At 37.3% G+C, this 26,141-nt stretch overlaps 1 protein-coding gene and 1 long non-coding RNA gene across 2 annotated transcripts in view; one reads left to right on the top strand and one right to left on the bottom strand.

The window, feature by feature from the left end:
- The window catches only part of lamc3 (laminin, gamma 3), a 136,001-nt gene that overhangs the window by 18,818 nt on the left and 91,042 nt on the right, over window positions 1-26,141 (top strand). The window contains exons 3-4 of the mRNA XM_028024766.1: window positions 5,648-5,778; window positions 11,110-11,276. Coding sequence (XP_027880567.1) covers window positions 5,648-5,778; window positions 11,110-11,276 — 298 coding nt within the window. The remainder of the gene's footprint in view (window positions 1-5,647; window positions 5,779-11,109; window positions 11,277-26,141) is intronic.
- On the bottom strand, window positions 710-17,333 carry LOC114149172 (uncharacterized). The gene is made up of 3 exons (XR_003596449.1): window positions 16,736-17,333; window positions 15,296-15,300; window positions 710-720 (listed from the first exon to the last, which is right to left on the bottom strand). It is a non-coding gene; the product is annotated as an uncharacterized LOC114149172 (long non-coding RNA).

The following is a 26,141-nucleotide window of genomic DNA, read 5'->3' as shown; positions in this document are numbered from 1 at the left end:
TTTACATCTTGTGTTTTATAAAAACAACTTTAGTTTTTTTTATTTTAGAGAGGTAAAGCAAGAATAAATAATGATATATATATATATGAAAAAGAAAACATTAAAATGTGACCATCAACCAAAAAAAAGAGTACAGACTGGTGCTTTGTTATACTTATAATGTAACATGCAGGATTTTATTGCCAAATGAGATTTTATTTGAAAGAAACAACATTCAACTTGTCATTTAAATACATATTATTTTTTTTCTTCTAAAGAAATGGCTTATTTCAAAGTGAACTCTGTTGTCAGGTTTGTAAAGCATGCCTTTTTTCTTCAATAATCAGAAAAAAAAGATGAAAGCCGCCGTATGAATTCAAATTTAATTTGTTCAGTCATCCATTAAAATGGTTTGTCTCTCGCTACTGCCACAACACCGTCCCCCTGCTCTCTCCACACACACCCCCTCGCTCTCACTCAAGAAAGCTGTGTGGCAAGACCCAAGCTCTGACTCTGAATGACAATGAGGAGAGCCGGAGAGAGGAAGAAAAAATACATATTGAGGGCACAGTGAGCTTAAGCAATTAAATTAAAAAGTTATTAACTTTGGAATGAGGGACACTGCTCTCCTTCCTGTCACCGCCTGCAGACGTAGAAATAAGGGAAACAGGAAGAGTGGTGAAGGAAAGGAGGAGCGCAAGAGAAAAGAGAGAATTTGTAGGCGATGGCGAAGGTTATAAGCTTAGGGACATCCTCTGCAGCAGTGCTACTGCCAACTCTTTTACTCTGATCCATGTCTATGTATGTGAACCTGCTCACTTGACCATTTGGAAGCAACTGCCTTGAGCAAAGGACTGGCTCCTTGCCACTCTCCATGCTTATTCCTATGTCAGCATCATTGTAGCATTGTGAGCCCAAATTCCAAGGGACTTGGAATCAAAGTTAATTAAGCTTTTGCAGTGGTTTGCACTAATAATAACTTATGAGCTGACTCCTAATTAACCCTAAGAAACTGCTTCCTTTTACTGGAGTAAGTGATATTTGGAATTATTACACAATTAGCACTGTTATACCAAGCATAAACTTTTCCAGTAATGATCGTTCTATACTCCATGATAAATGAAGCATTGCATTTACTCTGTGTGTTAGTGTTGGGAATATATTTAAAATGTTTTTTACTGTGCATGCAGAACAGGAGGTCTGAAATAAAGTGAGTTAAATACCATGGTCCAGAATTGCCCCTCATTAGTGCCGTTATATATCTGGTCCATAATATCATTAGTGGGCAATGGATTTTGTGCTAATAATTTATTTAATAGGGATACATAATAGCAGGTCATGGCCTCGAGCCATTTTTGTTTCCATTAAAATGTGAAAAACGTAATTGTTTTCAGTATTAACCACAAAATGATTAAGAAAGAAAGTATATTTCCCAGAGTTTATGTCTTTACAGCTTTTGCTTTAAATGAATAAGGCTTTGTATTTTGAAGATAGTGTCACAACAAAGAAATAACTCACTAAGAGCTTTAGGCATCGTTTTTTTGTCAAGGTTTCTTTGTTTCATGATAACAGAAGTTTCTTGACGATTTGCATAGAGTAAGAAGCAACCCAAATAATTTAGATGCAGATAGAAGCCATGTGTTCACACTGACTACACACAAACAATTTTTGTTTTGAACAATCGAAGGCGCTTCATGTTACATTGACTTTAGATGCACTCTTACATGTGTGTTTCTTGCAAAATAAAATTTTTTCCACCAAATCTCAACTACAGTTGATGCGGGGAACGATCATATTGAAACGCAAACTTAACTTTACAAGAGGCAACTGTGGGTAGTCTGAGTTCCTAGTGGGAAATCAGACTGCGGTGGGCGTTCAAGTTGTTTGTTTTTTTTTTTTTTTTCATTTGGGAAGTTAGAAGTACAGCTAGAATGCAACATTATTATTCACCTCCCCTCAGCCTGCCAGTTTCCGTCCTTCCACAGCTGTTTTCCATCACCTGTTTTTCCTCTGTCTGCATTCTCCCACAAATGTTTGTATTTTCTTCCGATTACGTGGCTGTTTTCTGTTCCCAGCTTTATGTCTTGTTCCTGTTTTTTGCTTAGTTTTCTGTTCTTCATTAAATCTTTCATCACGACCATTCTGAATGCCGGTCTGCAGTTTGGGAAAGCTATAAACCTGCATCACCTGAAACCTACATGGTTACTTGCTTTTTTTATTTGGCTACTTACATATCAGTGTGAAGACGTCACAGAATAGATCGTAGAGCAGCTGTTAGCACTGTTTCTTTTAAGTAAGAAAGTCCTGGGTTGGAATCCTGGCTGGGAACTTAAGTGAAGTTTTTATGTTCTCCCTGTGTGCCTGTGGATGCAGTTTTCTCCGTTGTGAAAAAAAAAAGACATGCAGGTTAGGTGAATTGGTTGCTTTACACTCTCTTTACATGTGAGTTAGTACATTGTCTGTTGCTGTGTTACCCTGTGATGGACTTAAAACCTGTCTGTTGTATACCTAAGCTCTCTCCCCTTGGCCACTGGAGACAAACATAAGCCCCTTTGGAATGTAGGAAAATGGATGAATGACTAAATGAAATTCATTTGGGATTTCAGCCAAGTAAATTGATGTCATATAACACTTGACAAGTACTAAAGCAAAACCTGAGCTTAGGAAAATCCTGCTTGACCTCACAGGCCTGCTGTTGCGAGCCATAAATACAAATTTGCCGTTTTAAGTTGGTAAAACCCAAGACAAAGACTGATCTGCTTTCTGACTGCCTCAAGACTGCAGGTGGCATCCAAATCCTGTTAGCCTGCAGAGCCGTGTGAACAAGGTATAACGTCCTGGAGTTAAGGTTGGAACAACAGCATGCCAGGTGATCACACTCAATCATCTGATGCTGTTGTTACATTATGCAATCCTGCAACTGCTTGGCAGGCCTTGACTGACTGCCAAAAGGGAGGACTGTCCAAGAAGTGCACTCCAACTGCAGTTGGATCTTTTGGCAGAGGAAATTGGCAGGAAATAAAGATGAAAATCAAATAATGCTTTTGTACAAAAGCATTTTTTCCTGCATAATCAGAATGCTGCTGAAAGTAACCACTACTTTTGTTCTCTCTCTCTTCAGAAAGACCTGAACAGAGAGCTTTATTAAGTCTGATAGGAGTTGAACTAACAGATAGTTAACTAGTTTCTTCTCAAACTGCAGGCAACATATCCAAACTCTGTGTTCTCTCTCTGGTCATGCTAATCGGAAAAATCTCCCAAGAATCAACTTTCCTTCTGAACATTTTCTTTCTGCTGTTCAGGCTATTTTAAGCTGAGAAAAAAATCACACTATGTTCATGACTATAGTCCCAGAAGGCCCAAAGTGCCATCTTTGTTTCATTTCTTAGATTTCTACAAATTGCTTCGCTTGCCTAACAAAGACTAATGCTTCAGTGTTTTACAAGGAAGCTATTAGAAGGTGCGAAAATGGAAATCTACTTAATGCTCATTCCATAGGCAGCTTGGTACCCTTCAACAAATTCATGTTGGTTTTAATGTGCAGGACTGAAGAAGTGTATTGTTAACCAAGATAATGATGATTTTTTTTATGTTTAATCCTGTGGAAGTGACACAATATCTATACCAGAGAGGGAGTGAAAAGAAGCTTGTGAAATGAAGATTCCCTCATGGTAAATTTCCAAAATCCGATAAACTCTAATCAAGTTCTTTGGTTAGGAACAAGTGTTCAATTAGTCTGTTAGCAAAATTAATCAACCTGCCAATCAGATGGCAGCTGGGTATTTAGGTGTCTAGGTCTAGGCCTGGTGAGGACAACCAGCTGAAGTTCAAACTGAGCTTCAGAATGGATAAAGCTTACAGAGGATGGTCCTGAAAGCCTCTGCTGCACCACTCCTGAATAGAATAATTAGGTCATTAGCAAGGCTCTGGAGAACTTATCTACACAAGATGGAGGTAATTAAGCCATTTCATTCCAGTGTGTTGTACCTGTGGCACATCTAAAAACTGCAGGACAGCGGCCCTTGAGGACTGAAGTTTGACACTCTGTCCTAAAACAATAGTTATTTCAACAAAAATGCTTTGCTCTTATGAAAGGTCAGATGAGAATGGGCAGATTGCTTCAATATGAAAGAAATGCTAGCTTGGATTGTAACTCATTCCAATTAAGGTATGTAGAAAACCATCTGAATGCATGACATGTCAAACCTTGAAAGAGATGCAGTTATAGCCACAAAATACCTCAGGACTCCTGGTAACAGTCAGCAGAACTAGATAACATATTGATAAAAGCATAGACTGGTTCAATTGGTCTTGATTTCAGCTACAATAATTGTACAATAGGATTAGGACTTGTCATGCACCATGGATGGACCCTGCCTTGGATCTATGGTTCAGTGTGGTGGTGGTGTTATAATGACACAGTTTGGGTCTCTTGGTTCTTTTCGAGCATCCCTTACGTCTGACCACATACTTTCTACACAGTGAAAAAGTTTGGGGTTGTCAAACTAAGGCGACTTATTTCGCACAAATGTTTGAAGGGATGTTTCTCATTTTCATACTATTTTATTTTCCCCCAGTATGGTTAAGAACGTGGCTTACTTCAAAATAAAAAAAAAAAAGCATGGAAAACATGACTTACAAAGCATGCTCGGTTTATGCCTCGTATTCTATAATAAGCAAGGCCCCATCTTATCAAAAAGCTGTTATTTGATGGGCTTCGCCGCTACAAAGATGCGCTGTATTGTCTGGAAAAAAAAAAAAAAAGAAGAAAAGACAAGAATGAAGGAAATCATCAGGCGATTGTAGTCTGAGGCCCGTTCACTCCAATCTCCTTGTCTTCCACTGCCACACTTCAAAGACGTCTCTGGAGAGTAGCTTCAAAACACACAGCTTTACAGGCTTTTTGAGGACCGCCACCAAGTCCCAAACCAGGCAAAAAAAAAAATAATAAAAAAAAATCTCTCCAGTTATTTGTTTAAAAGTGGGTTTATAGTACTGGATGGGCTTTTTTTTCTTTATCATTCTCTTTGCTTGACGTCACTTTTATCTTCCACCCCAGTATTGCAGTATTTTTTTTTTCTATTTGCTTTCCCTCTGTTTGCATTATCCTCCTTCACTCTCTCCTGCTGTTGCTTCATCCCGCTCTACCCTTGCAGTGGGCTCAGATGCAGTAGCTTAAATCTTATCGGAGTGGAGGTTCTGCCAAGTGCTATCCATTACAGGAGAGTAGAACGGCAATGTTGTGGGTTTTTTTTTTCATATTTTAACTTTTATCTCCATTAATCCCCTCCGTCTTTCACCCCTCTCACTCTAACATCAGCTCAATTTTCTTTGCCATACTCATTATCTTCCCATTATATCTGCTCTCCCCCCCGTCGTTATACCATCACCCATGTCTTTTGATCCAACTTTTCATTCCGACTAATCTCTCTTTTCTGCCAACTTTACATGTCTTTCTTTTCCCTTTTTTAAGAGTAGGATATATGCTGCTTTCGGGATTGATTATAAAAAAAGAAAAAAAAACATATTTGACAACACACTGCCACTATTTTCTGTCTTTCTTCCTTAGTTGTTTGTTCTTTCTTCTTTTTTTCCCTCAGCTTGTCAGATTTTATTTATTTATTGTCTCATGGCATGTTCGCCTTCTCTTCCTTTTTGTGTTTTCCAGGAATGGGTGACAGCCACTGACCTGCTCATCTCTTTGGACAGGCTGAATACCTTTGGGGACGAGTTTTTTAAGGATCCCAAAGTTCTGCGCTCGTATTTTTATGCCATCTCTGATTTTTCTGTGGGTGGGAGGTAAGAGAACCAAAATATAAAAAAACTAAAAAAACCCCATCATTTTCAAAATGCTTTTAGTTTTATTAAGTCCCCTTTGGTCATTTTTGGAATGTACAGTTTTTTTCTATGCTGAATTTAGAATTGCAGGTAACCTGACTGAGAAAGGAGGCATCAATTGGTGAAGCAAAAAATGTCTTTGTATTTTGACCAAAGACCCATATATTTATTGTAATATGGAAAACTCATTAACTCCACTAAAATTGCAGCTCTTTTAAACGTTTTCACTATTTGGACAGATGAATGTGAGTGGCTGTTTTAGCACAGACTGCTCTCGATTTATGTAGATTAACTTACGTCTGCCTTACTTTAAAAGTATGTGTTCTTGTCTGTCCCTTTTTGAAGAGTGGAAAGAAATGGAAAATATTATAATATCTAATTTATATCCCAATTGATAATTTTATAATAATATCCCAATAATATCTCAACAAATTCATTCTCCAGAGAATCAGAAAAACTCAACTCACTAAAAGTGTCTAAGCACTCAACTAAACTAAAATAATCAAGCTGTTTCTTACTTTTGTTAGAGGCACCAATATTTTTGTTTTCTCTGAACATTTTTTTAAATCTAATCGTCCATTGTTTTTACCATAAAAGGTCTTGAGTGTAGTTCAAAACACAGGCCAAATGGTTAAACTATCACCATAATATCCCCTCTTTCTGCCAGTCAATTTACTGGTGATGAACTAGTGATGAAGTTAAACCAGTAAAATACTCCACACTTCTTCCACTTTGGATTTGTTGCTCACACTGAGGTCGGACATGTCACCACAAACCACACTTCACCCTGGTTGCTACATAAAAAAAAAAAGGAAAAAGAAGTGGACAATTAAGTAGTTGAGATGGAGTGTTCTGAGAGAATATAAACTTGATGTGACACCTGTCATAAATGTTTAGGATCACTGCATCGGCGTGACAAATTTCCCAGCAATGTCGCAACACCTGGGGGACAAACCCACAGAGCACCATGTTGGCCTTATATCTGGACAGTCTGTTGAAGAACATATGCCTTTACACTCTGCTGCCTCATGTCAAGTCTGTGAGTTAGATGCTGTGAAAGATTTGTTGTGATTTTTTTTTGTTTTTTTTTTTGAGTTGAGCATCAATGCAGCTGCCGCTGAATATGGACCAGTGCGTGAGCTGATGTGGTGGCCTCTAGGATGGAGAAAATAGTTTCTGACTGAAAGCTTGGCTGCACAACGGCGCTTTCTGTGCCCTCCTGTTAACAGGGTCCGAAACCTCAGCTGCTTCATGTGTCAGCAGATCAAACTCTTAAGCGGCTAATCCATAATGGGAGGTTAATTCAGTCCAATTGCCCTCACTAAATAAACCTCAAAATAAGCAGAAATTGTGTAAAACTTCAACCCACAATTCTTCTCTTATGTTTAACTATATAAGTTATGTAGTGTAACTACAGCTAGGCCTGCCACAATAACACATTTTGCTGAGAAATTAATTGCCTCAAAAATTATTGCGATAAACAATAATACTGTTTGAAGACCATTTTAAACTGATGGAATGGTAATAACATATTGCAAGCACATCCTGCCAAAAATAAATGCACTTTATTTACAAACAAACGCTTAACTTAGACTTAGACTGACTTTATTGTCATTTTGCATGCACAGGGTGTATACAGAACGAAATTTCGTTGCATACGGCTCAGGACAGTGTTTTGAGCTTCCAATGTTGTGAGGTTACTCCAGAATAAAATAAAATACAGTATAAAATATGAATATAAATCTAAATATAAAATATAAAGTGCAGGACTGACAGTAAAATAGAAGTTATTTAGTTATTTAAGTTATTTAACACCGGAACTGGTAAACAAAACCAAAATAAAATGGATTCTCAGTCTCCGTTAACAAAAAATACACTTGAATAAAAACTAAACACAACATAAAACCAAAGTGGAAATAAAAACTACATTCAACCAAAAGAGAACAGATTATGAAGTCTGTATACTATATTGCCCTTTAATAATCATTAGATTTAGAGAGAGTAGATGGGCATGTCTGACTACCTGATGCAATAATTCACTCCTCCCTAACGCTAATGAAATGAGGAAGGGAGGGTCAGTGAAGAAGAAGAACACTGGAGTTTAGCCTTTTTTCATCCAGTGTCATCAAAAGAAACAGAAAAAGGCAGGAAGAAACGATAAAGCGGACAAATTAAAATGAGGACGATAATTTTCATTTATCATTCCATTAATTGATTTGTTGTTTTTTTGTGACAGGCCTAACTACATCTAACATGTGGTGTTAAAAAACCCAGTACAGACGTGTCTGTTGGACTTTGAGTGTTTGGTTTGAGTTTTGTGTTCTGATGATGTCTTTTTTTTAAGCTTCCTCCATGACATTCTTTTCAGTTTATTTGTATTATTTTATTGGTTATCCCTTTGGGTCTTCCAGCACAGCTTTCAGTGCTCTGTGTCACTTATTAAGTTCCTCTCAGTCTCCTAGTATATCACTTCCCTTTCAGCTCCCCGCTCATCCCATTGATTATGATCACCTGGTCCTTGTTTGCACTAAGCACCCATCCCCACTGCACTTTTAGCTTGCTCCATTTCCCTTATTGTCTCACTGAATCCTGCACTTGGCATTCATGAATCCTGTTTCTCTCAAGCCCATTTCCACGTTTGCAGCTGTCTGTAAGTTCTTGACCTTGTTCTTCCATAGAAACTTGTTATAATTCAGTTTAAATCTGCCCTACTCTTAACTGCATTTAGGTCAAACTCAAAGCACATTTGTAAAATCAAAATGTAGGGGCATTTTTTTTATATTATGTGACAGAACAACACACTTTCTCTCGTGATTGGAAACTGTGGAGGAGTTACAGGCAACCACTGCTCAGTTGGAGGACTCTGTTGAAAGAACAGGAGTTGCACTTCACATAATGGAAAAGTAGCAAGAAGAAAATCATTGCAAAAACATCTATCTCTTTTCTTCCACTTCACAATTGTGCACTACTGTGTGTTGGTCTATTAAATGAAATCCCAATAAAACGGATTTCAATGTGTGACATGACAAAAAGTGGACATGTTCAATGGGTACGAACACTTTTGCAAGACATGACACAAATTTTAACAGAGTTCTTGGGTATAGATCGGAGGCAGTTTATAGTCACTTGGTTGTTGTCTTCTCAGTGATGGTGGAATAACTGGGTCTGAGCCTCAGGCAAGCAGACATGTGATTGTAGGACAGCTGAGTAAATTTGACAGAGGTTGCCACTCGGTGACAAATGTCTGCCCCTTATTGCAGCAACTTGACAAAACCCTGCAACACTGCCAGAAAATAATACATACAGAAAAAGTAAGTCATAGCTGGCAAGAAATTAACCTCTCCATTTGCAAAAGTGGAGGAAATAAATTTTAAAAGTCATTATTTTAAGGAGCCTTTTGTCAGAAATTTAGAAAATATTTACTTTATTAAAAATGTTTAAGTACTTTTAGCAAGCAAGGAGTTTATGGCTCCTGCTAATTATGAAATTGTCCACAAGATTGTATATTTGAAAGGAGTTGGTCTTCCAGAAGTATAAAGTGTTCACTGTATCACTTTATGCAGCACCTATAGATATACTTTGAAAAATGTCTTGCAATTTTATCAAGTCACTTGAACTGCCACAAAATAATCTGACGACAAAAACCTTTTCCAAGATCTCATCTGAAAACTCTCTGCATCGTACGTTTGCTACCTCAATAACCTTGATGCATATTGGAGACAGGTCCTGTGGGTCGATGAGTCAAGGCACGGATTTTTGCTCCAATTAGCAAAGCTGTGTTTTGTAGAAAAGAAGGTGAGAAATGTTACTCAAGACACACATTTAAACTGCTGGCAGGGGGTGCATTCTGATCTCGCCTTGGGGAACATGTTGCTGCTGGAGTGAGAAATGGGGGAGGGGGTGGGGAAGAACCTACATATTTTAGAAACCGCTTACTTTTTCTGTTTAAAAAAAAAAAAAGTTGGGAAGACAATCTCAAATAATGACCCTTGGGGGGGGCGGGGGGGTCAAATTTGTAAAAGTATTTTGTGGGTGCTAAATGAAGGCAAAATTGAGTTTTTGCATGTTTTTAATTCTACAGCGGGAGACAAAATATAATACAATATGCAGGTATGCACTGGAAAATCAGTGCTGGTTTTGGTGTGAAGCAGTGTAAAACTGTTAACCAATCAAAAAAAAAAAAAACTAATTGTCACAAGACTGTAGAATTGATTCTGTCTTCCAGTGAAGGCTATCTGATACTTTTGCAAATTATTTTGGAATAATAAAAATATATATAGTCTGAATTTATGCTCAAAAACCTTGTTGTCAAATACAAAATTGAAATCTTATGTTTATGGGAATTTCCGTCAGATGCATCAAATGGAGATGTCATTAAGCAGAGTTCTAATAAAGTACATCTGTATTATGCAACTGAAGCACAGTGATTAGTTTCTGCTCCCATTGGACGTTGTGGTTGGGGTGACATGAGGGATGGCTGTCAAATCTGAAAGGATGGTTTAAATGCAAGTTGGTGTGAGGTGAGGAGTGGGGTGGTTGAGGTCGGAGGATGCTGAAGTGGAGATGTCACCTGAGGTCACTGCCAACAATGTGTAATCGTGTGCAATTGTAACTTTTTGAATTTTCAGACAAGTGTGTATGTAAACAACAAAAAAAAATTATTATTTGATTAAAATCTTAGCCTTAATAAATGCATTGAATCTCCATCTATTTGCGGTTGGTGTTTGTGCCTATCTACCTATCTGACCGTGTGTTCCAAAGTTGAGACGTGGTCATTACAGTATACCTCCAAAATAAATTAGGATTGCATCAGAATTAACCCGACTTTGATTTTTCTCCATGAAAATATTTCAATGTCTTTCAGGTATATTGTGCTTTAAGCCCTGGCTGTTTCAAGCATTAAGGGGGAGGTTCCGAAATGTTTGCAAGTCACTTTAAAGTAAATAGTGAGCCAACAGTCGCTGTTTCATGCAGCACAAGCCTGTTGCTCTTTGTCCTTGTCCTTTGGCTAGTATGAGTATATTAGCAGTGGCACATTAACACAGTTGAAAAGTGCAGTCGCTGAGGGGGAATGAAAACCCCACCTCATCTCAGACCACGTTTATGCCTGTGAGGGATAATACAAAGTGACAACTCCGTATGGTGGAAATACCCTCTCACTTTCCTCTGCCTTCAGCTCTGTCCGTTGTGTGCACATTCGTTCATGGTGTCATAAAAAAGCACGGAGAAAGGAAAACACAAGGAAAGACTGGACTTGCAGGTGTAAAAAATGTGTCTCATGTTTCCCTTTAGATGCAAGTGCAACGGCCATGCCAGCGAGTGTGTTGAGGGGGAACAGGGTGGCCTGGTGTGTGCCTGCCAACATCACACAGTGGGAACCGACTGCCAGAGATGTCACCCCTTTTACCAGGACAGACCTTGGGCCAAGGCCACTGGGGATTCCGCCAACGAGTGTTTGAGTGAGTAGCTTGATTCTGGGGGTGCTGTCATGGACCCGCTTAGGAGCAGCCATCTGGAAAATCCACAGGGCAGTGTTAAATTCTAGTGACAAGCTCAGGTTGTCAGGGGCTGTGTAAAATCTATGAGTGTGCTTCGCCCTTCATCACTGAAAGAAAGAAAGGAGGGAAAAAAACAACAGACATAGCAGTCTTACAATCAAGTCCTAACAAAAACTGAGTTTTTACGCTGCACCTCGTATTCACTAAGCTACCTTGATGCTTAGTAATAGACTAATGGGCAACTTGGAATTGTCCAAGGACACAACTACTAAAATTGTACTGTACTAATTCACATCACAGTTTTATTTGTAAAACTTGTTAAAAAGAATATTCCCTTTTCCTTTCACTTCAGATGGTGTGCCACAAAAATTTCTAAATGACATACATTTAGATTTGTGGTAGTAATGCAACAAAATGCAAGAGTTCAAGAAGAATAAATACTTTTGTAAGGCCCTGCAAATTGCTAATTGATTCTTCCACCATTTCTGTGTTTTATATGTTTGCTGGAATACTCATTTGTGTTTCTATATGCATAAATTAGAGAATTATCCAGATTGGCTCACCCAACCATGAGCTTTTACTGAGTGCTGCCAAGGATGAAATGTAATTGGCTGAGGAATGAAAGAAGAGTGCCTACCAAATTGTTTTTTTACTTTATTTTTTAATTTTTTTTTTTATATAGAATTCCATTAAGCAGCAAGCATGTTTTAATTACTCTTACTGAGTTCCACGCAGATGGCGTCCTAAATATACTGCTGCACCCAACTAAATCAATGCCATATATTAAGAACAAGTCAAATACAAGAGAGAATATGAAAGCATAAAGCCGATTCCTTTGTGTAATTGCGCAGCTGAGAGCTCATTCTCACTAATTTTGCCTCACAAGAACAGTCGCCATAATTTATTCTTTATTGTTCGGGCAAACTAATTTGACAAAACACTTTCCTTTCAGCTCATGGACTTCGATCAACAAGTCTGCATCGAACAAAACAATACACAAAAATGTACATTTACCCAAGTAAATCAGTTGAAAGATGCTAAACAATAAATAACATAAAATCTGACATTCTGTATGCTTTAATTTCTGAGGAAAGTAATTGTTTGCACTCATTCGTTTTTTTTCTTAGAAAAGAGCATAGACAAAGTTAAAAGCATGCAAAGACATCTTCATTTAACGTGTTTAGTTTCTTGAGTTGGACTGTGGAGAGGGCACCGATCTCCTCCAAAATGGAAAAACAGTAAATCAACAATTTACTGTTAGAGGAGATGGATTGAGCTATCTGGCACCAAGGATCAGAAGTAATTTTTTATAGGTATTTTTTTCTTCATCTTTGTTTAGTCGTAGATTTATCTTTTAGCACTGAGCTGGGTTTGGAATGACAAAAACGTGTAATAATTTGTCAACATTGTACAAGATATTAGGGATGGATCTGTCAATTTATTTAGCATTCAGAAGTTTTATCCTAAGTGGAAGTGTAGAAAATCGAAAGTGGTGTGTTTTATGCACGTTTTAATGCCATAAAAGGCTTTAAGAACAAAAAGATGCCACTGTAAGCAAATGTAAATATATGCAAAAAATTTGAGGATTGTAATTTCCAAGACGAATTTAAGGATGTAGTCTGTTGTGTATTTATTTCTTGTACAGACGACAAAACAGCTTTTAGTAGTATTAAGGAAGAATGTATTTAAAACTTTGAACAAAATGTTTGGCTCGGCTCTTCCTCAACACAGCCGGGTTCTTCTCGGCGAGCGGGCCAGCTGTAAAACGAAACTAACAAGGCGTGTTGACGTCACAGATCACAGAGTTTAATTCATACAAAGCAATGAACAACAAAGCTGCAGAGATACAGAGATATGCATTTCTCATAAAAATAAAGACACACAACAGGAAGACAAACGAACACGGAACACATAGACAGACAACGGCGCCCACGTGGAGAGGGAAAAAAGATGGAAAAAACTCTCTCCGCGTGCTCTGTGTAGTAATCTTATATCAAAGAGGAGTTTCCGTATTTTAATATATGCAAAGAAGGCGTTCCGTTGTTCAACCAATCAGAGACCTGTTTTCGGCCCCAAAGAAACCCCGGACACTCCCCTATACAGCTCAGAGGTCTGGTTCTTATCTCAGTAAGAGGGCCACTTCGTGCTCATCTCTGTCTGGCACGAGGAGAGGCGCCAAGAAGTCTCTTGCCCCCTATCGGAATGTAAATTTATTACTCTGTCTTCAGCGGGGGAGGAAAAAGCCCTGCTTGTTTAAATGTCTGCTATTGTCAGCTCTCCCATGCTCAACATAAAACTGTTCCAATAAAAGTGTTGGCTATACCTTTACACATGTTGTAAGTATTTTAGCACTTAAATAATCATTTTCCTTTACAATCCCCCTGTTGAGGTCTGAAAACAACAGACCTCAATAAAAATCTATCAAGCCGCGCAATACACAACCAAAACACAGAACAAACAAAAAACCCAAAATATGAAACAAAAAATAAAACAGGGACATATACAAAAAAATTAATAAGAAATGCTCTGCAACTTAAAAGACAACATACATCACAAAATTACAATCTGTCAAAATGAAAAACACACAAAAGTACAATCTGTTGCTCGTCTTTTTCTGTTTTTTTTTATGTCCATCGACAGTCTCTGAAAAACAAAATATGCAGTCTTCGTCAGGAAATGTTCAAAAATATGCGCGCAAAAACGAAAGTCCTTTTCAGAGTTCGCAACGAACGAAAACACGCAATAAAAGTTAATGATGATCCTCTTGCAGCCTGATCCTCCTCGGATGGAAACCTCAGGTTTCCATCCGAGCGTCCGTCGCTCACTGAAAATTGGATTATTATGCCAATATAACAGTGAGTTTCAAAAAATGAAATCTCCTCCTGAGAAAACAAGATCCAGCCACGTGACCCGACACCGGTTTATAAAACAGACATTTTGTTTCAACATAAGTTTCATTAGCATCAGAAACACACTTACAACATTCTGTAATATCATCATAATCAAACAATGGGTTCACTGAAAAACAATTTTGTGCTTTGTCATTTTCCATCAGGAGAATTACTTCTTACTCTTTATCAAATAACGCAGACTTTGAAGGAGATCACATCCAGAAGGCACCAGAACAACAGCAAACTGAAATGAGAAAGCAGATGTAAGAGTCTCCAAAAGCATCATTCATTTGTGTATACCACACAAATATCTTCAATTCACTCGTGTCCGAGTGAATCCTCCCCGCTCGTGACTCTGTGGCTGTTATCTTTGAAAAAAATGTGAAACCGCTTCTCCAAGCAGCTGCACACCCCCTCTTAAGACAACAGCATTTGCCGTAAATTCCAGAGTCAGACTTGGAGCTCTGAACTTCAGTCCAGTCTGTATGTAGAAACCCGTGAGCAGATCTCATACCTGTCTCGTTCTGCACATTCTACGTAGGATGTGATCCATTCAACCTATGTTTCAATTATTTAATATCATACCTCCATCCGGTGGAAAACGCCAAAACCTTGTAATCACTTGCTTCAAAGGACATGTGTCCAAAGTAATGGTTTGCCAGAATGTTAAACAAATGCAGATCTTTTCTTAAACCAATCTGTAAAAATAGGATTAAACAAACGAAATATAACAATAACAAAAGCTTAAAATCGTAGTTGTAAAGCTTACATTCACCATCAAAAAATGAATATCAATATGAATTAAACAGTCTAGTTTAAATTACTTTTATAGAACCAACGAGATCTTACTGGTTGTTATTGTCTAAAACATTTTACATACGTTCTTCAAACAAAATTCAAAAGAGACAAACCTGGAGAAATTATAATGTCAATGTATCAGTGAACAAATCCAGACATTTTCAAAATATACCAATTTTACCTAGGTGTTTTGCTTGTCGAATTTAAAGTTTTATTCAAAATCGTTTTAAATGGATATAAATCAAAACAAAAATCCAGTTTAGAAAAATCATTATAATCCCACCTGTGTACTTGTACTGATTAGTGATACTTAATCAAAAACAGATTCTTCAAAACATTTCTTAAAACGTTTTACTCCATTAAATTAATGCTCTGAAAATGGCCAGCGCAATAATATTTTTTGATTTCTATAATTATTTTTCCCAAGTTAATTAACCAAAATATGCTTCATTATCACTATAAAGTTTTCTATTGGTTTCAAAATACTTTAGCCCATTGTCAGAACATTTTTCAATGGAGAACGACTCAAATCCATTTAAAATAAGCACATATATTACCAGACCATATTTTCCTTTCACTTTTATGTATAGCACAGATCAGACATGTTCTTCAAAAGTTTTGTCTAAGTAATATAAATTTCAGTAATCTCTAATTAAGTAAAATAAACCCATAACATATTCTCCCCCTGTTGATGATGCATTAACTGTTAAATGCAACATCATTCCCAGTACCTGAAACAAAAATGTTGATGAAACAGGGTTATCATGTCAGCTGAGAACCCCACCGATATGCAATGCTGCCTTTTTCTAAAAAGTAAAGTTTGCAAAACAAACAGAATACGTCATTGAAGCATGTGTCAAACCTTCAAGAATACGATGTTCCCAAAATACTTCACATTACAGGTTTAAAACTCATTATTTCATCGTACTCTTATGACTTACAAATAATTCAGTATAAAACGTCTCAAGAAGTTTACTAATTAAGACACTGTGCTGGTCTCGCCTACACCAGCCAGAGAGACGTTGAAGAAAATTCAAAACACAGTTAACAAAGAAAAATCCAAAAAATAAGAAATTGGGCCCAAACTGAGATCAACATAATCAAAACACAATTCAGGCAGTAATAGAACGACTCAAGGCACAAACGGACTTACCAAGACACGAGGGAAACCTAGATAATGGCTGATCAGACCATTAACACACACCAAAGGGTAATTAAACACACAAACTTAACAAATACAGGTCAGTATATCACTAAATTTACAAATGAAAGAAATTAAACTAAAGACCAAAGTTCCCTGTCCCCTGGTGAACGGGTCCAGAGGAAACTAGTAACTCCAAAGAAAAAAATTAATTTGTAATACTTAACAAAATAGACAGAGAACTGACTCGAATAGCTAAATAAAAAGTCAGACTAAGGAAAACAAATTCAAAACAAAAAATCTAAACTATTCCCCAAACAATATATAAAATAATATGAAAAGAAAACAGAAAATCATTACCAAGAGTATCTGTGTGTGACAGACTCAGTGTTTTGATGATAAAAACTTATATTCAACCTTTTCCACATTATTCCTTGCTCACTATGTATGTGCTTGTCAAACTATTTACTTGAAAGAGAAACTGGTTCACTAAAGCTAGGAAACCAAACAGCATCAAAATCCTGTCTTATGTGATGGTAAAAACTATCTAAAATTAATTAAATCCTGTAATGTTAGATTTCACAATTGACATTTTAAAGTCACTACACTATTCTGAGCAATCTCTATTGTCAGACCATAAAACAAAGTCTTAAGCCCACCATAAAACCCCCTTTTGACTTCTCGGAGGGGCCGACTGCATGGCAGGAAAGAGAAAAACCAATAAGGACTTGCAGGAGAAACTCCCAATTCTATTACTACTTTATGTTGCACCTAAATCATCAGATATGTTTCAGTTTCTTCTAATTAAAATTTGAACTTAAAACCGTTTTTGTTGGGATACCTTTCGGCGTTCCACCACTAAAATTGTAACTTATATACTGATATTTCGTCAGGAGGTACTTTAAACGATGGGAGAGAAAATGATTTGCCTTACAGATGCTTGTACTTGTCTGCTGAGCTGCTATGAGCAGAGGTTACTTCGCACTTAAAATTAGTGGTATGCAAAGGGGCTTCACATGTTAATTAGTTGAATCTAGTGGGGGTAGAAGTTACAGCCCAGCTGTTGCTTGTTCTCCCGTGCTGAATGTCTGTGAGTGAGGGCTGCAACTTCTCCTTGGGCTTCATTATTCTCACGTCTAAATAAACATACTTGTCGCTTTTTCCTGTTTTGTTCTATTTATTTATTTGACCTTAGAACCCATAATTTATTTTCAATTTGTTCAGATGTTTTATTGTATCAGGATTCTATCTTTCAATAACCTTCCAATCTTTACACTGCAGGTCACACTAACTGCTGTTATTGCCTAATTTTAATAATTTAGTCCAGTTTAACACATAGGGTGTTCTAAAAACCGGAAATTTAGCACCACGAGACAGCACGAAAAATACTCTGCAGGGTAATTTCTGCTTCTACTTGGCATCCAAGTGAGAAATTCTTGCTTATTGCATCCACATACAGAGGTGCTGTTTACATTCCCGTTGTATTAAATGACATAAAATACCAAGTGGTATCCTATCTCCAATCCCACAACCTTTCACACCAACATGAATTACACCACAAACGAAGACATACAACACAAACACAACACATCTGGCCAGTTTTATAGTCAGTCCAAGTGTCAGTCCGTCCCCATTATTTTGTCAAATTGCAGTCTAATTTTAAATTGTACTGAAGCTTCAGGAATTTGCCAATGTTTTGTCAACATGTTTCAAGATTTAATTTAATTAATTTCAACTCTAGTTGTCAGGAACCTGTATTAAATATCGTGCACGTTCACAAAGAGACATGTCAAAATTGTTCAGCAATCAGTCATTTCCCGTTATCCAGTGGTAGTATTACTTACTGAACTCTAGGATGTTGCGGAAGTAAGGCAGCGTTTGAAGTTTAACGTGGCGTCAGGTCCGGCAACCCACCATCCTGTATAACACCAGGTGTATAAAGCGGGCACTGTCGAACCCAGTGTCCCAGCTCGCCACAATAAAAAACACATGTGTCTGCGTGTCCCGCCACGTGTATCTCTTCCTCGCACCCCCGACCATGCGGGAGCTCCTCGTCTTCCCCCACGCCAGCCTTGAACGCCAGCAACATGGATGTGCGAAGCCGGTTGCGCAGCCGCAGTAGGGACTGGAGGCATAACAGGAATTAAACGAGCAGCAGCTGTTAGCATAGCTGAAGCCTCTCTCAATGTTTGTGTAGCTTCACCTAATTGAAGCTGTAGTAATCGTGTCGTCAAATCTACTTGCTCATACATATTAATTAAAGCAGCAATCTGGTCTCGCGAAGCCAGACGACATGAGCGGTGTACAGCATCGTTTGTCAATTCAGTATCCATAATAACTTCACAATAAAACGCAGCAAAATCAATGCAAATTCACACAAACAGCGCTATTCACACAACGTAACACTCCGCTTAAACACACAGCCAGCCCGAACTCGCACACGCGCACACACACGGCCACGCACGCAGACACACACTCAGACACACACGCAGAGCTCTGCACACACACTTCACACAGAAGAGCAGCTAGCTGCAAAAGCACCACAAACAGACAAACACAGATAACACTAAACAGAATGATAGACAAATTAGAAAAACAGAAGGAGAAGGAAAACAAAAATACAAAGAAGGCGCCGGCTAAAAATAAAAGATGCAACATCAAAGCTTACCGCAAACTATTTAAAAGTGTACCCCACACTATTTTCAAAGCTTCCCGCAAGCTATACCAAGAATTTACCGCAAATTCTATCCGTCGGCCTACCGCAGACCTGTTTAACTCAAAACAAAAATACAAACCAAAGCTTCCCGCAAACTATTTAAAAGTGTACCCCACACTATTTTCAAAGCTTCCAGCAAGCTATACCAAGAATTTACCGCAAATTCTATCCGTAACAGTCTTCCCCAGACTTGTCTATCAAGTGTACCACACACTTAAACTAAATTTTAATACACAATTTCCTTTCTATTTGGAAGTCCAAGACTAAACGTTCCGGGGAAAAGAATAACGACTAAGAAAAACCCAGCATTTACACAATAGGGTAGCAAATCCTATGTTTGGAACCGCCACGATCCTCTTGTTTCACGTGTATTTTCAATCCAATTCCTATACAAACTCTTTTACAAACACAATCCCTGCATCCCTGCAGCTCCGAAAACTCCGCGTGGCTACAGCTGGCACGCAGCGCTACATACTACCAAAGCGTAAGCAAATAGTATCTTACCGCAGGAAGCCGAGCCGAACCAGACCGATCCGCCCTCGCCAAGACCGGACGAGCTCCCAATTATTAAGGAAGAATGTATTTAAAACTTTGAACAAAATGTTTGGCTCGGCTCTTCCTCAACACAGCCGGGTTCTTCTCGGCGAGCGGGCCAGCTGTAAAACGAAACTAACAAGGCGTGTTGACGTCACAGATCACAGAGTTTAATTCATACAAAGCAATGAACAACAAAGCTGCAGAGATACAGAGATATGCATTTCTCATAAAAATAAAGACACACAACGGGAAGACAAACGAACACGGAACACATAGACAGACAACGGCGCCCACGTGGAGAGGGAAAAAAGATGGAAAAAACTCTCCGCGTGCTCTGTGTAGTAATCTTATATCAAAGAGGAGTTTCCGTATTTTAATATATGCAAAGAAGGCGTTCCGTTGTTCAACCAATCAGAGACCTGTTTTCGGCCCCAAAGAAACCCCGGACACTCTCCTATATAGCTCAGAGGTCTGGTTCTTATCTCAGTAAGAGGGCCACTTCGTGCTCATCTCTGTCTGGCACGAGGAGAGGCGCCAAGAAGTCTCTTGCCCCCTATCGGAATGTAAATTTATTACTCTGTCTTCAGCGGGGGAGGAAAAAGCCCTGCTTGTTTAAATGTCTGCTATTGTCAGCTCTCCCATGCTCAACATAAAACTGTTCCAATAAAAGTGTTGGCTATACCTTTACACATGTTGTAAGTATTTTAGCACTTAAATAATCATTTTCCTTTACAGTAGCCTAAGGTGAAAAGGTTGCATTTGATAAGCTTCCTGATGACTCCGCAAGGTATAATTGTTTTTTTGTTTTTTTTCTCTGAGTCACTGGCCCTTGAAAGGATCTAAAGACCTCCAACAAATGTATCACCCAGATTATTGAAATGATCAGCTTTGTAACCCAGCAACAGGAACAAGACTGTATTTCTGGTCTTAAATGCCATGACACCTTTTGCCTCTGTTTCCATGTCACAGCATCATGCTACAAGACAGACGTCACCATTCCACTGAATGCCTTTCCAGTCGTGCCTCCATTCAAACTGAAATTTTTCACACATCCATCACTTGCTGGCTTTTCCTCAGCCATCATACAGGCCTGCTAGTGGTTGAAGATTATTCCAGCTGAAAGTGGGCACACTGTATTCTGACAGCCAGTCAAAAGCTGACACCCGGAGACAGACAACCGCTCTCTCGCCTGTTCACATCAGTTACCGTAACCTGCATATATTTGGGTATTTTGGAGGAGACCAAAGAAAAGGAGCCGAGTCTGCTGACAGGTTCAAACCTACACCCATATAAAAGTAAAGTGACAGCCCTGGCTCACTGTGTTTTCCCTTGGAACAAATATTATACATAACACTTAGAGTTGTCTTTTAAATGCTGTGCAAGATGTCAGATATGTTCACCTCAGGGTAGTCTTTGGAACCTTTTTTTTCAGTGCAACCTGAAAAAACTGAGACGTGTCTTAATGAGAATATGTAAAAGTACAACATAATTTAAGCCCATGGGTTTCTTAACGGTCGTGATCAGCTACCAAAGGACGGAGGGACGTTTCAGCTTCACAGTTGGCAAATTCCAGCATGTCAGTAGCAGTGATTGTGACTCAGAAAAACAAAAACAAGCACAATTTTGAACTCTGATTGTGTTGCAATTCAGTACTGAGATACTCTGTTAAAAATCCACAGTGACTGCAACGTACACTTTCTGGCAGCCTACTCCAGTTTGCCCTTTCAGCCCCCCTTTTTTCCTGTCATCACCCCAGCTCTTGTTACAGATAAAAAACTTTCTGCTTCAGATCTGCCCAGTGCACTCATAGGACATTAAATGAAATGTGTTTTGTTTTTTTTATATAATTTGTGCTAAGCCTCACTGATTGAGAGAATGCATGTGATTAATACTTATGATAAAGCAGTCATAATTCTTGAACTTTTACACTCTCTTTGCAGCAACAAACTTCAAAGTATTGTGTTCTGCTTTTTTTTTTTTGAGACCAGAAAGTGGTGCATAGTTATGATGTGGAAAGTAAATGACTGCAAATGATTTGTATTCTTCTGCATGTTTTTTTTATACCTCTAAGTAAATTCCAATGCAACCAGTTGCTTAGAGATCAGTAAAGAGAGTTCATCAGAGTGCATTTCAATTTCTCTGAAAATACATCTGTTCTGCGAAGGAAAACATCAGTGAGCAAGCAGAATCATAAAAACAAACAACAAAAATTAGCAAACAGGTCAGAGATAAAGTTATAGAGATGTATAAGGCAGGTTTGGATTATTAAACAATGTTTCAAGCTCCAAACATATCAAGCTCAAGATTTAATCTGTCACCTGGAAACGGATTATAGCTACACTGCAGACCTACTCATTCTTAACCATCAGAAGCCCATTGCATACATGAAGGAGGTGTAGGGATTGCTTATTTACAAGAATAAATGTCATAAGTGTAGTTTGTAAGAAGTGTAGTTATAGTTTGCCACAAGCCACGTCAGAAACCCAGCAAACACGTGAAAGAGTGTACTCCAGTCAAATGAGATTAAAATTAAACTTTATTTTGTCCTACCGACAAAGCACTGTGTGACTGGAAGCTAAAAAGTCACCTAGTAATGAAAGAAAATGAAAGGTACTCGGGTCAGATGAAACCAAAGTTTACCTTTTTGCTGTGTGGTGGAAGCTAACGCTCCCCATGATCCTGTGTGGAGACTTTTCTTCAGCATTGGTCAGGAGAGTTGGTCACCTTCCAGCAGGTGATATTCAATTGAATCAAAGCTTATTTGTGTTAAAATGACCCAGTCAAAGTCCAGACCTAAATCTGTAACAAGATTTGAAAATCTGTTTTCAGAAACTCTCAATCCAATCGGACTGTAACAGAAGAATGGGGAGCAATTTCAGTGTTCAGACGTGCAAAACTGGGAGAGAAATTGCCCAAAATACCTGTTGACCTTTGATTGCAGTGGTAGATGTTTTTAAAAACGCTTATTACAAATTGAAGCTAGATTTTACCGAATCATGTTTAAATTCCTTCTATTTCACAATAATCAACTATGCTCTGTTGGTTTATTAAACAAAATTTGATAGACCAAATTAGTTTTTTATATCAAACAAAAGATATAACGTGTGGAGTTGTAAATGTGGGAGAATTTAAAGGGTCCAGGACATTGTATTATATCTTGATATCTGTTAGATTTTTTTTAAATTGATTGATTGATTACTTTATTGAACAGACTCCACATGGTCCACATATATGCACCGCAACTCATAAAAAATCTTCTAAAAGACTTCCACACCAATGTTTCCACAAAGACATGTGGTAACATAGCATACTAATCATTATTATTTTTAAACATTTTGTTTTCTGAGTAGATTCTCCTGAAACCTTGGCCCACTCTTTTTTCATTAAAAGACAGAGTTTAAATTGCTCAACACAAACATAATTATACACACAAACAACTTACCACTGATCATTTTAAGGCAGCAACCAATTACTGTTGCTTAAAACAAATCTAACAATATAAAGAGAAGCCAAGAATGTTTTTCAGAGAATATTGTTTTTACAGTCGCTTAGCAGAAGGCACAATTTATAACACGTTTTTGACCTTTTCAGGGCTAGAAAACCATATACACGTTCAAAAGAATCATAATCAAGATAAACCAGAACTTCATAGGATATCCAGAAAATAAAAACCTCATTGATCAACCACTTTATTTCTCACAAATCTGTTTTTTTTCCTTCAACAGTATAAACTCTGAAATATTTTAAATCTTCTTCTACCTCAAAGCCAGGACTTTACAAGTGTAGCAGAGTCTTTATTGAAAAATTAATTTGGAATAAATTAATTTGAAATGTTTGATCTCCGTCTTTGCAACTTGTGTTTGCTTATTAGTTGATGCTTTTTCAATGTGTGGAACTTGTTTGAATTCATCTTCAAAAGCATGGTTGTTAGGGCCGGGTTGATAACAAAAAGAAATGTGTCTGTCTTTCAGATTTAAAGAAGCATAAAAAAAATGTTCACTCTTTTAAAATCCTTTCAAGGACTATAAAACATGTGCATGTCCTTTTGAAGTAAATTATTACCAAAAAAACAGTAATAAAAAAAAAGAGGATAAACCCATCAACAGTCTGTAACTTCTGTATCATCGTCACTCTGAGAAGCAGGTAGTGGAAATAGGCATGTCGTGATGTTTTTTGGGTTTTTAAAAATTAAATTAGTGTATACATGTTCATGAAACTACAGCTTTATAGTTTGTAATGTTAAAAATGTGTTGGCAAATATGTGAGAACTAAGAGTTGAATCTGTGTACAGATGTGTTGGGATATAATGGAATATCATTCTCATCAAGATTCTCCCCTCTGAGAATTAAATCCTTTATAGCCTGTCAGTTTGCAGTGGGTCCCTGGAAAATTCATTGTTTGCCTGATGTTATAATAGGTTCAGCCTGAGGCTCTTTCCATGGGGACACACTTTAAATTCCATCATCACATCTTTGAAGCTGACATATGCATTTGTTTAGAGAAAAGAGTCATTTTCTTGAACGTCACCATAAAAATTCATTATTTTAAAACTTATTTTAGCCTCGTCGGAATACTGCTTTAACATTGTTGAGTAAAGGTTGATTTTTCTTGTTTTTGTAAGGTGGACTTCTTGTCATTCTATTTACTTTTTTTGTTTTTAAAAAAAGAAGAGTTAAGCTAATTTGTTTTTACTGCAGCCGCAGTTTTTCAACTTTTGTTACAGTATAACTCTAAACATTAGATCGTTACTGTTTGATGCTATGGTTCTAAGTTAAAGTTATGATTTATTTGTCTTATTGCAGTTTTATCTAGCCTGCCTTCCTTCGCAATTTTACTCAATCTTAACCCTCTTTTTAAAAACAGGACCTCAGTTTGTAAATCTATTCCCAAATACAAATATATTTTCTTAATTTTAAAGGCACAGCAATCACTTCTAAATCTTGATTAAAGTGTCTGGGTATATTATGTTTATCACGGCTTGTTGTTAATTAGCATAGAAATTGAAAGGGTAAAATATTTCCTATTTAAACATATCAACCACACATCACAAGTACAATGTGTGGTTGATCAATTCTGACCCTTATCGTTTTTAGTTTTTTTAATAAAGTGTAATAAGTGAAACAGACTATCCTTTTGACAAACTTATAATTCTGGGGAGGGAAACCAGGAAACCGCCCGACGTCTTGAATGATTCATTCCAAAGTTTTTCTGTTTTTTTGTTTTTTTTTAAGAATAAACAGACTGTGCAATATTTTTGTTATACCCAAGTATGCTTCCACACAGACTAAACAGTCTGGATTAGCAAACCTAAAGTCTTATGATAAAAACCAAGCCAGGTTTTGTTCAGGCGGAGATTTCCTTTCCTTTGCTCCAATCAATCTGTGTGAAGTATCGCAACAAACCTAATGACTCGATAAAATACACGTCCAGTGTCTTCACATTCTTGTCAAGTAGGAAAGAAACTGTCTTCTACCGATTTAAATATTAATTATACAGTAACTTGGCTGAATAGTTAAATGACTAGGATCAAGCTGAAATGTAATTGACTTTTAAATCAGTATTTATAATTAGACTCAATTTACTGTATATTTTTTTATTTTTGCAGGTTGGTGGTTATTTTTTTAGGAAGGTGCTGCTGCGTGATTAATAAAATCTTACACAACACTCAGAAGTTTATTAAATAACCAAAAACTGATGTATAAATTACTTGAAAGTGTGTCTGAATTTAGTGTCACGGGAGAGAGATAACCCTAGAAAACTAGATGCAATATTTAACAAATATATTTTTAAATTAATTTGAATTTCAGGGAAGGAAATGTGAATTGTTAAATAATTGATTTTTTTTTTTTTTTAGGGGGGGGAAATGTTTTTGTTGCCTGAGTAGGGTTTGCTTCACTGAAAGAAATACAAAAAATATATATTTTTTAAGGGTTAACTTTTAAAAAAAAAAATTATAATGCATAACTGTATAAAATCTTTGCTAAAATGATTATGCCTTTAATTTGTTGTGTAGGGTTTTTTGTAAACTCTTGCTTTATGAATATATTATCTTAAATAAATGTTAAAACGGGCTTCTCACGCTTATTTTTCAATCAAAGCTGATTTTTTTTTTTTTTTTTTTGCATTGGAGCGATAAGTCTTGATTTTCTCCTTCACCTCAACAGTTTGTGCTCTAAAACTGCTAGATTAAATCACTTTAGGATTGATCAGAGTGATAAAGGTTTGCAATATCTGTTACACAATTTAATGGGAGAGAAAAAGAGGCCAATTCCCACACACACCCCTAACCCCTAATTTGATTTACAAAAAGGATGATGTTTTCAGACCTGAGAAGCTTTCTCTTCAGGACCAAAAAACACTGTCTGTTTTAATAAATCAGCCAATGCAATGGTGAGAAGCATTTGCTGGAATTGACTTTTTTCCCTTTCAATTGGACGTTTGAGGGCAATCGCTAGCACCATAAATGAGATTAAGCAAGTGAGGTGCAACGTGCCAACCACTTGTCAATATTTATTACACAGCCATAATAAATATCACAATATAAACTCTTAGTTAGTTACTAAAAGTCCATTTACAACCTTATTTCTCTGACAATACTCTCTGAAATTTACGATGTGGACTTTTTTTTCATCCTAAGCATTTTTTCTTTGCAATTCTTTGAATGTGTGACAAAGGTGAGATGTATGAAACTTCAACTTAGTTTATTTGTAAAGAATTCAGTGCTTCACTTTTTCCACATTTTT

This window comes from Xiphophorus couchianus, chromosome 8, assembly GCF_001444195.1.
Source record: "Xiphophorus couchianus chromosome 8, X_couchianus-1.0, whole genome shotgun sequence".
Lineage (NCBI taxonomy): Eukaryota > Metazoa > Chordata > Actinopteri > Cyprinodontiformes > Poeciliidae > Xiphophorus > Xiphophorus couchianus.
The sequence above is the reverse complement of the archived record's forward strand: the minus strand, read 5'-3'. Positions and strand labels throughout refer to the sequence as shown.